Source organism: Suricata suricatta, chromosome 13 (genome assembly GCF_006229205.1).
Source record: "Suricata suricatta isolate VVHF042 chromosome 13, meerkat_22Aug2017_6uvM2_HiC, whole genome shotgun sequence".
Taxonomy (NCBI): domain Eukaryota; kingdom Metazoa; phylum Chordata; class Mammalia; order Carnivora; family Herpestidae; genus Suricata; species Suricata suricatta.
The window spans coordinates 13,491,924-13,506,420 of NC_043712.1; the positions used below are offsets into that span (position 1 = coordinate 13,491,924).

General features: G+C 40.6%; 2 protein-coding genes across 2 annotated transcripts in view; one reads left to right on the forward strand and one right to left on the reverse strand.

Moving 5' to 3' along the window:
- Positions 1–2,228: 2,228 nt before the first annotated feature.
- On the reverse strand, positions 2,229–9,095 carry LOC115275861 (putative UDP-GlcNAc:betaGal beta-1,3-N-acetylglucosaminyltransferase LOC100288842). The gene is made up of 4 exons (XM_029919627.1): positions 9,048–9,095; positions 8,242–8,465; positions 7,476–7,941; positions 2,229–3,332 (listed from the first exon to the last, which is right to left on the reverse strand). Exons 1-4 carry the CDS (start codon positions 9,093–9,095, stop codon positions 2,229–2,231), a joined length of 1,842 nt encoding a protein of 613 aa, XP_029775487.1.
- FBXW2 (F-box and WD repeat domain containing 2) overlaps positions 7,589–14,497 on the forward strand; it is a 29,656-nt gene continuing 22,747 nt past the window's right edge. Inside the window, exons 1-3 of the mRNA XM_029919549.1 lie at positions 7,589–7,661; positions 7,766–7,874; positions 12,586–13,095. Coding sequence (XP_029775409.1) covers positions 12,606–13,095 — 490 coding nt within the window. The 5' untranslated portion in view covers positions 7,589–7,661; positions 7,766–7,874; positions 12,586–12,605. The remainder of the gene's footprint in view (positions 7,662–7,765; positions 7,875–12,585; positions 13,096–14,497) is intronic.

A 14,497-nucleotide genomic window follows, 5' to 3' on the forward strand; every position in this document is an offset into this window, starting at 1 on the left:
TTCTATTCGAAATAGAAATAGAACATTAGCGTATAGTAAGCACAAGAATAGAGAAAAACAGGAAACACCTACCATAGACTTGAAGGAAGATTTTTCAGAGAAGGAAACACCTGAAACTCGAAGAACCAGTAGGAGACAGTCAAGTGAAAAATAAAGGAGAGTAGCAGGGCAAGCAGAGGGACAGACATGAAAACAGGAAACATTTGGGGGAACTACAAGGCGATATGGCCAAAGCCTGGAACTTAAAAGGGGAAAATTATACAATTCTTGATCGTTATTACTAATGGTAGCTACTGTTTCTTAAAGATTGCACGTTCCAGAGCCAGAATGTTAACCTGGCTTCCTGGTGGCTAGTCAAATGCTTTACTTGATTCTGTTTTGAAGATAATAGCAAACAAATGTGTGTCGAGCATTGTTCTAAAAGCTTTTCATCTATTAACTCATGTTGCTATCTTTCCTCTCCCAGGAATAAAGTACTGTTATTAACCCTGTTTACACATGAGTCCGAGGCAAAGCAAAGCTAAGGAACTTGTTCAAGATCACACAGCACATAAGTGGTGCCAAGATTTGGACCTAAGCTCCTTAATTCAGAACATGTTTTTAAATGCCACCTCTTCCTCTTATTGGACATTTTCTGTGGGCCAAATCCAATGCTGGATGCTTGACATATCTCATGTAGGTCACAAGTCCTACAAGGCTGATTCTGTACACCGACTGAGGTGCAGCATATTTTAGTAACAGATCCAGAAATATGATCTAATAAGTATCATGGCAAGGATTTGGGAACACCTAAAATCCCAAGGACCCCAGAATGGGAACATGGATCTAGTGCACAAGAGAAATCTTAAAGTGTGCTGTGAGTTGAATTGTGTCCCCAAAGAAGAAAATGTTGAAATCCTAACCCCTGATTCTTATAAATGTGACCTTATTTTGAAACAGAGTTTTTGCTGATATAATCAAGTTAGGATAGGGTCATTTGGGTCTGAATCCAATGACCGCTGTCCTTAGAAGAACAGGAAAATTTGGACACAGCACAGAGAAGAGATTCTATATAGTCACAGACACACGGGAGAAGGCCACGTGTGCAGATGGAGGCAGAGACTAAAGTGATCTATCTGCAAGCCAGAGAATGCTAAGCAAGGCTTCCAACCACTAGAAGGGAAAAGAGACAAGGAAGGATTCTTCCTCATAGGCTTCACAGAGAGCAGGGTCCTGTCAACACCTTGATTTCGGACATCTAGTCTTTAAAGCTACAACAAATAGGGATGCCTGGGTGGCTCAGGTCATGATCACACCGCTCATGAGTTTGAGCCCTATGTCAGGGTCTGTGCTGATATTGCAGAGCCTGGATGGAGCCTGCTTCAGTTTGTGTCTCCCTCTCTCTCTGCCCCTCCTTTTACTCTCACTCTTACACTCACTCTCTCTCTCTCTTTCAAAAATAAATTTTAAAAACTTTTAATAAAAAAAGGAAAACTAGAACAAATAAATATCCATTGTTTTAAGTCACCAAGTGTGTGGTACTTTTTTTACAGCATTTCTAGGAAACAGGCAGAGGATGCACATTAGCAGGGAATGTGAATGTGTAGCATCCCGTCTGTAAAGCACTGACTAATTAGGACTTGATGAAAATTGCTGTGCAAAGAGTTAGTGATCTAAGTCTTTAGTATGGTTTAAGTTAACATATACTTTGTGGTTCACACTTTTAAATTAAATGTAATTCCGCTACCCAATTACTAAAATGCTTCTTGCTTACATACAAGATGACGATTTTGTTCAACAAATTCCTTAGTGTTTGCCTTTAATTCTCAGCATTTGCAAAAATCAGTTGCCATTGCTATTGCTGGATCATGACAGTTCCACAGAATATGATTTTTATAAATTTACTAACTGTAAAGAGAAACAAGACTTTGGGTTATAATTAAATTGAATGTTCTTCCTTTTTTGGATAGAAGGTTTTATTTTGAAAAAAATGCTATCTCAACTTAAATTTCATAAAATGAAATCTCAATATGATGTACATAGGAGCATTAACAACATTTTGCAACTCGCTAAGAGAAACTACAAAAACACAAGGAAAGAGTGATGCTTTCTATAACAAGGTATGAGAACAAATTTAAATTTGTTTTAAAAGAACGTACATATTTAAATTTTAATTTTTTAAATTTAAATTTAAGAACAAATTTAAAAAGAACAAATCTATAAGAAAAATCAAAAAAAAAAAAACCACCCTAATCACTCAAATACATGCCATTGTTTTTTATGGTACCCATGTGAAAACGTTTAAGGGTGTCAAAATATGTCAGAAGTTTGCAGGAAATGAGCCCATAGTAAGTCTCAAACAGGGTACATTCTTTCCCACCGCTAATTTCCTTCCATGCCAGGGGCATTTCAACGCCAGTAGTTTCTAAGGATGTAAAAATGAACTTATAGCAACATCTGTTGTATCTGATGTGCCTTTTCCCAGAAAACCTTGAGCTGTGGATGGGTATAAGGCCAATAGATTTTGCACAAATCCCTACAAATGCATCAGCAGGAACCATAATGGGTACTTCTTTGAAAACCACATACATCATCCGAGCCACATCTTGGGACATAATAAAGGCCTTGCCACTGCAGTAATCTGGGTAGTACTTTTCCGGGTATTCACTAAAAGGGACAAATTCTTGACTATTAGGATCCCTGTTGGGTGTATCTTGATGGATAACTCTTCCTACATAGATATCCTCCAGGTGTTCTTTCAGATTGAGAAGATAGTCTACCAAACTTGGTACATTGACAAACATCTCTTCATCAACCTTAAGAATGAATAGGGCATTAGGGCAGAAAGTCACAGCCCACTGTGTCATCATGATGATCTTCAGGGTTTGGTTCCCAGCACTGTCCAAGAAGATTCCTTGAATTATATCATTATTCTTCTGGGACTCTTTGTCTATATCTTGCTGGTTAGTTACCAAAATGGGCATTCCCAAAGCAAAGAGTGTGAGAATGTGGTGTCCTTGGACACTGGTCACATTACCCCAGGTTTTCCTGATGAGGTCCCTCCTTGTTCCATTTCCTGGGTGACTGAAGATAAGAGAGAGTAAAAATATATTCTTCTCTTTACACAGCTCTGACTGGCTCAGGATATAATACTTGGAAAGATTACTTCTTAGGGGCTCCATGTTCAATTTTCTTGCCTTCTCCTTAATTTCAAGAACTTTCATATCTACGTAAGGCAAAGCATGCAGAAAGTATTCTTCCACAAAATCAGCTCCAAAAAGCAAGGCATGAAATAGGATAACATTAAATAGAATGAAACACCACTGGTGAGTCCGAAGTCTGCAGAATGTCACCTAAATAAGAAGAAAACACCTGTTCATTCAAGTTCATCTTCATTCTTGTTTTTACCCCCACTGAATGCTTTCCATACTTCTTACAGCACTTAGAACTACACTCTTTTAAGTGTTTCTCATTTATTTTTGTTCTCTGTCTCTCCAACTAGATCATGGTCTCCTGGACAGCTGGCAGAGAAGAGATAGCTCTCTCTTCTCCAGTGCTGCGGAGTTCAGTATTTGGCATTAAGTAGAAACTCAATGTTAGTTGGTTGTTTTCTTGCTTGTTTGGATGAAAGCCTACATACTATATGCACTGCACTGTGTTAGACATTGGAGAAGCAAAGAAGAACCAGGCATAGACATATGGATATAAAGTAACAAGTAGCATTATTGTGCTAAAAGCCTACAGCAAAATATATGATGTTTTTTCTGGAAGTAAAGCACTTGGATCAGTTTCTTCTCTAATTACAAAGGTCAAGGGATATTTTTCCATGAAGTAGTTGCTTTTGTTGGCCAGGGAACAATGGCTACTATCAAACATTTACATCCTTCTAGTATGACCTTCCAATTTAATCTGATACTGAATTCTGACATTGTCTGTTTTAGTGATGTCCCCTAATCCATCTGTCAATATGGGCAAATTCCTGCTAATTGCATAGCACCCCTTCAGAGATCTAGGATGGCTCTGGGCCAAGCTTACTCCACGTCATCAAAGAAGATGGAAACTTTCCATCTGGAAGGGCATATACAGTATCATAATATAACAGAGCAAGGGAACATTAAAGGAATTAAATTTCTATTGGAGCTTCGATTGACAAAGCCTCCCATAATAATAGTTACCTCTTACTGAGCACTTGCAGTGTGTCAGGCGCTGTGCTAAGTACTTTGAATGACCTAACTCACTTAGACTTGGTAATGTCCCTTTCATATAGGTTATTTCCAAAATTAAGGTGAGGATCCAAGCTTAGCAACTTGCTGAAGATCATCTTAGTGAGTAAGGGCATGTAGTAGGGTCATACTTTGAACTCAAGTCTGGGCGATTCCAAAGCTTAACCACTGAGAATCCTGACCCCATCTTTTCCTTTTCTATATCTACCGAATAGGCAAAAACACAAAAAATAAAAAACTCCTGCAATTATAATCTGAACTCCATTCCATTTTCTCAATGCTGACGATGTGCACATAGAAGAAACTTCAGCTTTCTCAAAGCCTATTTTAATAGATAACAAATGCTTCAAAGATTTAAGAAACTTACCTGCATGTTGTCTGTGAAGAGTTTCAGGACTTTGGAAATTACTGAATCCAGATGCCAAAATTATGTCCAAATGTAGCTCAGCATCATTCCAGTCTAACAGCAATTGAAGTAAAGTACTTTGTGTCTGAGACTTTAAGGATAAAGTTTCTTCCTAATCAACTTGAGCTTTTGTTCCAGAATACCTGCTGGCTCCATAGGGAAGCAAGTGCAGATTATGTTACAGTGAGAGTGAATCCAGAGCAAAGAATGGAGAACACAAACCTGTTCAAACTCTTCCAACCTTGTGTACGTTGTGAAAATGACCCATCGCCGGAATGCTGAATTCCTAGTGAAGAGTGTGGGAGTTGAAAGAGCAGTTCACCTACATCACCTCTTATACATCATCACGCAAGGAGAAATGTCATATAGTATGTTTTGGAGTGCTCCCAAGAAACTAAACAATTGGGATAGTTCCTGATCCATTTTATATGCACGTGCAAGACATTACTAAACATCAAGGAATACACGTCATCCCTAATGGATGCATTTTTTTCCCTCTCCAAAGAAACATCATCTGAGAGGTTTGGTTTATGTCTTATTGGGAAATTTTTGAATTCCTAGTTATAGGCTATGCAAGAACTTTACTAAATTAATTATATGTCACACCAACTATCTATCCCAGCATTTTTTTAACTTTTAAAAAAATGTTTATTTATTTTAGGGAGATAGAGACAGAGCGCAAGCAGGGGAGGGGCAGAGAGAGGGGGTGACACAGAATCCAAGCAGGCTCCAGGCTTTGAGTGGTCAGTGCAGTCAGCACAGAGCCCGATGTGGTGCCCAAACCCACAAACCGTGAGATCAGGACCTGAGCGGAAGTCGGACGCTCAATCAACTGAGCCATCCAGGTACCCCATCCCGGCATTTTTTATCTCAAAGTGGAAAACAACACACAGTCCATTTTAGCCAGAACTGAAGGAACTAAGCTTTTGATATTTGTTGTTTCCCTGGGGCATGAATGTATAGAAATTATTCCAAACACTGTTTCTACCAGCAAGTTTAAGAAAAGAAACATTAAGCATATTTTCATGTTCCTGTCACATCAGAAGTTGTATTGAGCAGTAGTATTGAGCATTGTTTTCAGGCAGGGCTGAACTATCTTTGTCTTTTCACATGTTGATGTTCCTGCCTGCCATTCACAGCATTTTTTGGTAATTGTTTGGCTAGGAAAAATTTCAATGTTTGCTCAACCATTTGTCATGCAACCTTGGAAATTTTTACAAAGTGGGAAAGTCTAACCTAAAAAAAAAAATCATATGAAAGGAAATTTTTATGCATTCTAAGTTGAACAACTAAATACAAATCCTATTTTGCAATTTTCATTTCTTAGAGCTATAAATTTTGCTCCTAGATCTCCTTTTGGCTTCAACTTAGACAATTTGATTTCGTTGTTCATAGAAGGTCTAACAACATTGCCTCTGGGGCAGCTGTCCGGAATTTTAAGTTTGACTCATCAAACTCCTACCACATTGGGGTTGAGACTGTTTGCTGCAAATAGATAGTGGGGGCTTGTTTTTCTTAATTTCCTTGGTACTGCCTTGCCTTTCATAGAGGTTATCTGATCTGTGTACCCATGTCTTCCTAAAATTTCTTGTAATGTTGTCATCAGTCACTGTTTGGCTTAGAAGTCTACAGAGGTTTTCTGTTGACTATAGAATCAAATTTGCTTTTATGAAGACGGACTTTCAAGATACCATACCTGGCTTCTACCTCATATAATTAAATGTTTATTTCCTATGTTTCAAGTGCACTAGATAGAGTCAGGATGCTTGGCGCCTTGTCCATTCTCTACCACTAACTGGATATGTGACTGTCTTAGTGTCTATATTGCACATTCTATTTCTTGTACCAATCTGTCCAATAGGGTAGCCATTTAGCTACATGTGGCTATTTATATTTAAATTAATTAAAATTATATTTTCTCAGTCAGGTCAAGCATTTTCAAGTGTTCAGTAGTCACAAGAGGCTAGTGGCTGCCTTATTAGACAATGGGAATAGAGGACAAAATTGCTGAAAGTCCTATTGGAAGGTGCTGGTATGATAGTGTGCTTATGGCTTATGAGCCCTTATGGAGAGACAAGGAGAATTTATGCTCTTGAAGGGGGCCTGGGTTGAAATCCTAGGATAGCCGGTTACTATACAGGATGCTTAACCCTCTTTTGACCCGGGTTTCCTCATCTCTAAAAACAAAGCTAATAATAGTAATTACTATGTAGGGCTACTGTGGGAATCGAGGTCAGTAACACAAAGTGATCAGGAGAGTGCCTGGCATACAGGAAGCATAGAAATTTTGTTCTTTGATGTTTAAAGATTTATGCGTCATTTTTCAGTCCTCAGAAGGATCACATGAGTAAGTACTATAACTGCTATGCAGAAGAAGAAAATAAATCCAGAGAGGTTAAGTAAGTAGGCCAGAGGCACAGCCGGAGTGTAAGAGCTGGGATTTGAATTTAGATCACCGAATTCGGTTCTTTCGTTTACCAATCTCCTAACTTGCTTTATTTTTCTCCTTAGCACTTGCTAAGACTTGCACCATGCCTTGCTTAGTTACTTATCTGTCGGCCTCCCCCGCTAGGTTAGAAGTCCCAGGCGGTCGGGTATTTTTGTACTTTTTGCTCACTAAACCCTATCTCTTAGAACAGTGTTTGGGACATGCATGATAGATGGCTCAATGGGTTGTTTCGCTTTGGACACGTCTCTGAAATTTTCCTGCCTCTCCTCCGTAAAGTGAGGATAAGAAGCGCCACAGTTTGTGCAAGGTCAGATCGGATGAAGGACATAAAGGCGCCGGACAAATTCTGATACACAAAACGGAAATAAGTTGAGGACGAAGCGCCACAGGTGAGCCACAGTGCGCATGCTTCTCCTACCCGCCCCCCCCCCGCCCGCCCCAGCGCTCTCCTCCGCCCGCCCGCTTCCCCCTCGAGGCCGGGGCCGGAAGTGCACCCGCGTCCGCCGGGCGCCGCGGGCGGAGGGACGCGCGGAGATGACGCAGGCAGCACCGGAAGCCGCTCCCCTGTGAGGTTGCAGACCCCGAGCGGCGGCCGCTGGTCCAGGTCTGTATGTGAGGCGGGGCCGGGCCGGGGAGGGGGGGTTCCCGGGCGCCCGCTTCTCTGCTGACCAGCGGCGCCTCGGGCCGTTTGTCTTTCTCTCTGTGCAGGCGCCATGGCTGCGGAGCGGACCCGGCCGCTGCGAGGCTCTGGCGGCCCGAACGCGCCTAGTCGGTGTGAGCCCGGCGCGAGGTCCCGGGCCCCGGGGCACTCGCTCAGGTCAGTGCTGCGCGGAACACGACTCTGGGAGCCGGGGACCTGGGAGCGACGAACGGGCTGAAGGGATCTGGAGTTGATTATAGGGATGGGAAAATTGAGTCTCGGAGTTACTGCCTCTTAGTTCTCAGCTTCCTTAGCTGCGAAGTGAGTTCACAATGGTGCCCAGGGCTGCCATGACTTTGAACGATGATGAAGTGTGGAGAGGTGGTTTGTGAAGTTCAGAGTGCTGTGTGACTGTGAGGGACTGCGCCCTAGTTGTGGGTATGCCTTGGAAACAGGTGTGTATGCGGGGAGGGGGAGGGCGCTTGAACTTCCGATAACCGCGTTCATACTTAATAATGGGAACTGGCGTTTCTTGGCGGCTTACCGCGCGTAGGGTGCTGTGCTAAACGCTTGACGTGCATTATCCGGTTTAATCCTCACGAAACCCCCTGCAAGGATTGTTGTTCCGCGGTTGCATTTTACAGGTGAAGGGCTGTACTTGAGATCGGTAACGTGATTTCCCCCGGGGGTCACTCGGCAAAAGTGGCATTGCAGAGCCTGTATTTTACAAACGCTGTTGGTATTCTTTCCGAGCTGTTTTTTATTCATCTTAAAACGAAAGACGGGCTTTAAATACATAGTGTCTTCACATGGGTTTAAATTCAAAAAAGGGCTCCTCCCGCCTATTCCTCAGCTCTCCAGTTTTCTCTGGAGGCAGCCAGTATTACCAGCTTCTTGACTTTTCCAGAGATCTCTTAGGCGTGTGTAGGTTTATGAATCTAGATACACGTTTTCAAAACCTCTGTACTGTAACGGCTGATGATGCTTGATAAGAAACCAGGGAAGAGGACACCTCGGGCTTCCCGACAGCAGATGTCTTGTTTTCTGTCTTAAACTAGGCCAGGTCCTGGTGGAGGAGAGAACGTGAATGTGTGATGTTTTATCCAGAATGTCTATCTCTAAGAAGACCTGGGGATATAGGTTTTGTTTTGATTGTGATGGTGGGGGGGGGGGTGCTGGGTAACGTGTTAAGCTGCTGCTTCCTCTAGGACCCTGGGAAAGTCAGTCTACTTCTTGGGCCATAAATTTCCTCATTTATTAGTACAGGGCTATAGTACTGATACTTTCTGTGAACAAATGAGAGTTGCCAGAGGGAAACTAGGGAGTTGATGGTAGAACCAGAGACCAAACCCAGGCCTCCCGGCTGGCTTCCAACTTAGGAGTCTTTATCACATCCATTTCGGAGCTTTGTGATTGTTAATATTGAGGGCAGAAGGGCAAGTTTAATGTTTAATCTGAAGCGGGGAGGGGAAAGGGCAAGACAGCATGGAGTGTGGGTAGAGACAAAAATGCACCTAGCAGGAAATTCTAGCCCCAAGTCAATAACTGCCCTTAATTATAAAAGTAACCCCAGTAAGTTTGAGCCCTTGAGTTTTTCTTCCAGGTATTTGAGCCAATTTAAGGGAAAGTTTATGATAAGGATCATAGGGTTGAAAGGGTTGTTAGGAGTCCTGTCTGTTTCAGCCTTGGGGCTGCCATAAGCTTTTCTGGCAGGTATTCCTAGTAATAAAACTCACAAAAGCACCATCCCTGCCCAGTTTTGGAGTTTCACAACCCTTAAAGAGAGTGATAGCTTCCACTTTATAGATAGAACTGCAGTTTAGAAGTTGGTCAGAGATGCCCGGGATCACGCAGGAAGTGGCTGAATCGCTGAAAGACTCGACTGATGCTGAAGCGTTTTCCGATGCCTCATTCTGCCTCTGTTTCTAAGTGTCCCTGACTTTCCCAGTAATGGGAAGCTCACCATGCTGGAGGCAGTCACTACATTACTGGAAAAGCTCCTGATAATTTTATTTTATTTTATTTTTTTCTCCATAATATTTTATTGTCAAATTGTTTTCCATACAACACCCAGTGCTCTTCCCCTCAAGTGCCCACCACCATCACCACCACCTGTCTTCCCCCCCCTCCCCCCCAACCCTCAGTTCATTCTCAGCTTTCAATAGTCCTGATAATTTTAAAGTTCCTCTTAAGAGGGGAGCCTGAGTGGCTCAGCCAGCGAAGTGTCAGGGTTCTGAGTTCAAGCCTCTCTAGTTAGGCTCCATGCTGGGCGTGAAGCCTAATTAAAAAAATAAATACAATAAAAGCTCCTCCTCATGTTGAATTGAAATCCTGCTTTCTGAAGTTTTCCCCTGGGGGCCTTGTGCTGCCAGGACGTGATATTCCTAGAGTCTCTCTAAAACAGTTCATTTTAGACCTGTGACCTTAAAGTTCCCTCCAAAGTCCGTTGTTTTTAGTTGTTGTTGTTGTTTTAATTAGGAAAATAAAGACCAGTGTTTTAAAATAGTGCAGTATTGAGGAAAAAATTATTATGCGTTAAGAGAATATAAGAATCTCAGAAACGGCTGGGTTTTTTAAAAGTTCTTACTGGAAAGTGTGTCCCATAATCTTCTTTTGTGTCATGAGTACGTTAATTTGGCATGCTGTAAGATGTGTCTTAGTTTTTGTTAATGGTGGGGACCTGATAATGTTTTCATGGGTATTATAAATTTACTTTGTGGTCATTTAAATAAGAATTCAGCGTACATAAGTGTGAACGTTTCTATGATGGATGTGTGATTTCGGGTGTGTGTAGGTGTTGGTGTGATAGAGGAAACCTCCTTCGCGTTTTCACTGTGGAAAATGATTTCCTGGGCACGTGTTTTGGTGTTTGGTTTTAATTGGCCAGTATTAATTAATTAGCTATTGTAAAAATTTATGAGTGTCCACAGAAAAGAGTTGTTTTGCCTTGCTGTGAGTGATTTTTTTTTCCAAGTAAAAAATTTCTGGAACTGTTACCGATAGAATGTTGTTTGGATTCAGAAGGAGTAGGCGTGTTAACTTGTTGATTAAACTTTTGGTGAACTGATTATTTTTTGGCTGACAAGTAAATCCTTAAACTAACAAATCCTGCCTAGCCCAAACTCTGAGGATTCCAGAATATTATTGGTTGCTTTTACTGGTTTTTTTTTTTTTTTTTGTAACATTCTTGGCAAATTTGATATTGGGAAATTAGTGAAAAAGATTTACTGATGAACAAAGTTGAAAGATGAGATCTGGCTTTTGGTGTAGACCTCATCCAGGTGACATACAGGGAAGAAATCTATTTTCCTCTTCCACATTAATTTGGGTATTAATTTTTAAAATTAGTATGACAATCCGGTGGGAAACTTAGTGATCATATTAGAAGGAAAGATTTGTTTTGTAATTATGGAAATGTTTAAACACATGATAGTAAAGAGAATAAGAAACTTCCATATATCCATCATCTGTCACTAACATGTATCAAAATATAGCCAAGCTTGGGAAAGATGATTTTTACTGATTTGCTATATTTTTTGTTTTCTTTTTGTTAGTTTTGTCTTTTAATTATGGAAATGTTTAAACACATGATAATAAAGAATATAAAAAAAACCCATGTATCCATCATCTGTCACTAACATGTATCAACATATAGCCAACCGTGGGAAAGATGATTTTTACTGATTTGCTGTATTTTTTTTTTTTGTTTTCTTTCCGTTAGTTTATTTCCTGTTCTTAAAAGTGGGTTGACACATTGACACAATATGTAATATTGTATACTTGTAAAGGTTTCTTTTTGGTCCAGTTAGTCCTGGAGCAGTGTGTCATTCTTTTAAAGGAAATGGTGGTATAATCAGATAGGTACGGCGTCCCCAGATTTTGTGACCAGGTTGTGATTCTCCTGGTTGTAGCTGTGGTCAGAGACAGTTTGGTGTGATTGGAAGAGTACTCATGGAGGGAGCACTAACCTTCTCTGAGTTGTAACTTCCTCCTCTGCAAAGTAGAGATGATGCTACCTGTTTTTGTTCTGGTTTTTTTTCTTTTCTTTCTTTTCTTTTATTTTTTTGGTGTTTTGGAAGCATTCGGATTACTTATTTGTGCAGGCTTCCTTGACCCTCTTTGCTCTCTGGAACACATGGTTAAGAGTTGTCACCAGATCATTTGAGGCTTATGAAAACTATGTAAGGCTACATAAAGCCTTTGGTAATTCTTGTCCTGATAGTCTGTGGCATAAAGGAAGTAGAAGAACCAGAATACCTGAGCCACATAACTTATAACATCTGCCTATTTTTCTTTCCCAGACCTTTTTTGTCTGAACATTTATTGAGAAGCCAGTAGTCAGTTCTGTGATTTTGATAGCAGGGCAAGCTGTGCCTCGTATGATAACTAATGTTTCCAGTTACTGCTCAAGAGACTTGCCTTCTGACCATTACTGCCTTCTGATTGTCACATGCTGGGGCTTATTTTTGTGATTTTAGTACCCAAATAGAGTGTATTAAGGAAATAGTGTCACGATGGTTTTGATCGGGGGAGGGGAGAGAAGTATATAGAATAAACTGTTTTCCGGAATGAATGAATGAATGCTCTGTAAATCTTTTACTGTGAAGATGCATGTAGCATGTGCTAGGCTTCAAAAGGAGCAAGTCACAACATATCACCGATTTATGTTTCAGAGATCATGATTCACTGAAGTTATGTTTTCTCAGATGTATTTTCTTTTGTGTGCATGGAAGATTTTCAGATACAATGTATTAACTGTAACATTGTAATGTAGTAACTAAACATCAAGTTGTAATGCCAAGTGTTTTACACTAATTTTCATTTGTTAGCAGTCTTGCTTGAATCGTCTTTTTGAGCAGAACTAATACAATATTTTGATGTGCCACAGGTAAATTTTTCCATAACCTTATGGAGAGAAAGGACTTTGAGACATGGCTTGATAACATTTCTGTTACATTTCTTTCTCTGACGGACTTGCAGAAAAATGAAACTCTGGATCACCTGATTAGTCTGAGTGGGGCAGTCCAGCTCAGGCATCTCTCCAATAACCTGGAGACTCTCCTCAAGCGGGACTTCCTCAAACTCCTTCCCCTGGAGCTCAGTTTTTATTTGTTAAAATGGCTCGATCCTCAGACTTTACTCACATGCTGCCTCGTCTCTAAACAGTGGAATAAGGTGATAAGTGCCTGTACAGAGGTGTGGCAGACTGCATGTAAAAATTTGGGCTGGCAGATAGATGATTCTGTTCAGGACGCTTTGCACTGGAAGAAGGTTTATTTGAAGGCTATTTTGAGAATGAAGCAACTGGAGGACCATGAAGCCTTTGAGACCTCATCATTAATTGGACACAGTGCCAGAGTGTATGCACTTTACTACAAAGATGGACTTCTCTGTACAGGTAAGAGACTCTGGAACTGTTTTGTGGTTGTGCATTTCATAGGGTATAGCCTTAGAAACAGAACAGACTACTCCTTAGGCTTGAGGATGGCATGTGTTAATTATATGAGATATCGATAGTGGCATTTCCCCCTCCCTCCATCCCTGAGTAGCTTTACATCCCTTTATCCTCTTTCCCTCTAGGAGACAAATCATTTCTATAGAATTTTATGAGAAGAAGGCTCCAGACATTTTTTCTTTCCTCTTCCCTTCCCTTTCCCTTTTCTTCTTTCTTTCTTTCTTTTTTTTAAATAGGCTCCATGCTCAGCATGGAGCTCAATGTAGGGCTTGAACTCATAAACCCAAGACCAAGACCTGGGCTGAGATCAAGAGTCGGATGCTTAACCAACTGAGCCACCCAGACTCCCCCAGACATTCTTTAAATGGGATGTGAATCAGAAAGCTGTAACTATTTTTTCAGTGCTTTTTCCTCTCATGCACAGTTTTCCATGTTGGTTAAACTTTTTTTTTCTATCAGCAGTGATTTTTGAGGCAAACCCGTGGAAAAGATGATGTCTAGACCCCACAAGTAGTTAGATCATCTTGGAAAAATTACTCACCCTCTCTGTGTTTGTTTCCTTATCTGTAAAATATGGAAAGGGAGGCATTTTTTTTTTCTTGCTGAAATTCCTGTGGACCTAAGAAGAATCAAAAGTTAAGAGTTTGGGCATGGAAACAAAGACAGCTGGATATTTTAGTCCTAAGCAGTTAAGTAACAATGTAACAAATATAATCATTAAAATTTGGAATTATGCAATTCTTCTAATTATAATGGCTTATGTTTCTACATCTAATCAGTGCATATATTTTAGGCAGTGAATTTTGATGGGCATTGTAAATAAGTCCTAGGCAATGTGTAGAATGATTTCAGGCAGTCTTATCAATGATCCCAATGCCTTTTCACTTCCATTGTATGTAACATTTAGGGATCCTTGGTGTTCTTTTTCCATCCAGGATAATTTCTCATAAACATTTGAGTCTTACTAAAGTACATAGTTGCCTTAAAAAAAATTTTTTTTTGTAGTTATTTATTGTTTGACAGAGAGAGAGAGAGAAAGTGAGCAGGGGAAAGGCAGAAAGAGAGGGAGACACAGAATCCGAAGCAGGCTCTGCACTAACAGTGCACTAATATAGGGCTCAAACTCCTGAACTGTGAGATCATGGCCTGAGCCAAAATCAAGAGTCATCCAGGTGCCTCCATAGTTGCTTTTTTTTAGTAGCATATTCTGTTCCTTTGTGTAAAGATACCATCATTATTTAGCCAATTCGATATTAGTGCATATTCATGTTGTTTCTATGAATCCGGAATATTTCTATGAAATATTTATGAATATTTTTGTTTCCTTCCCCCCCCCCCCCCCCCC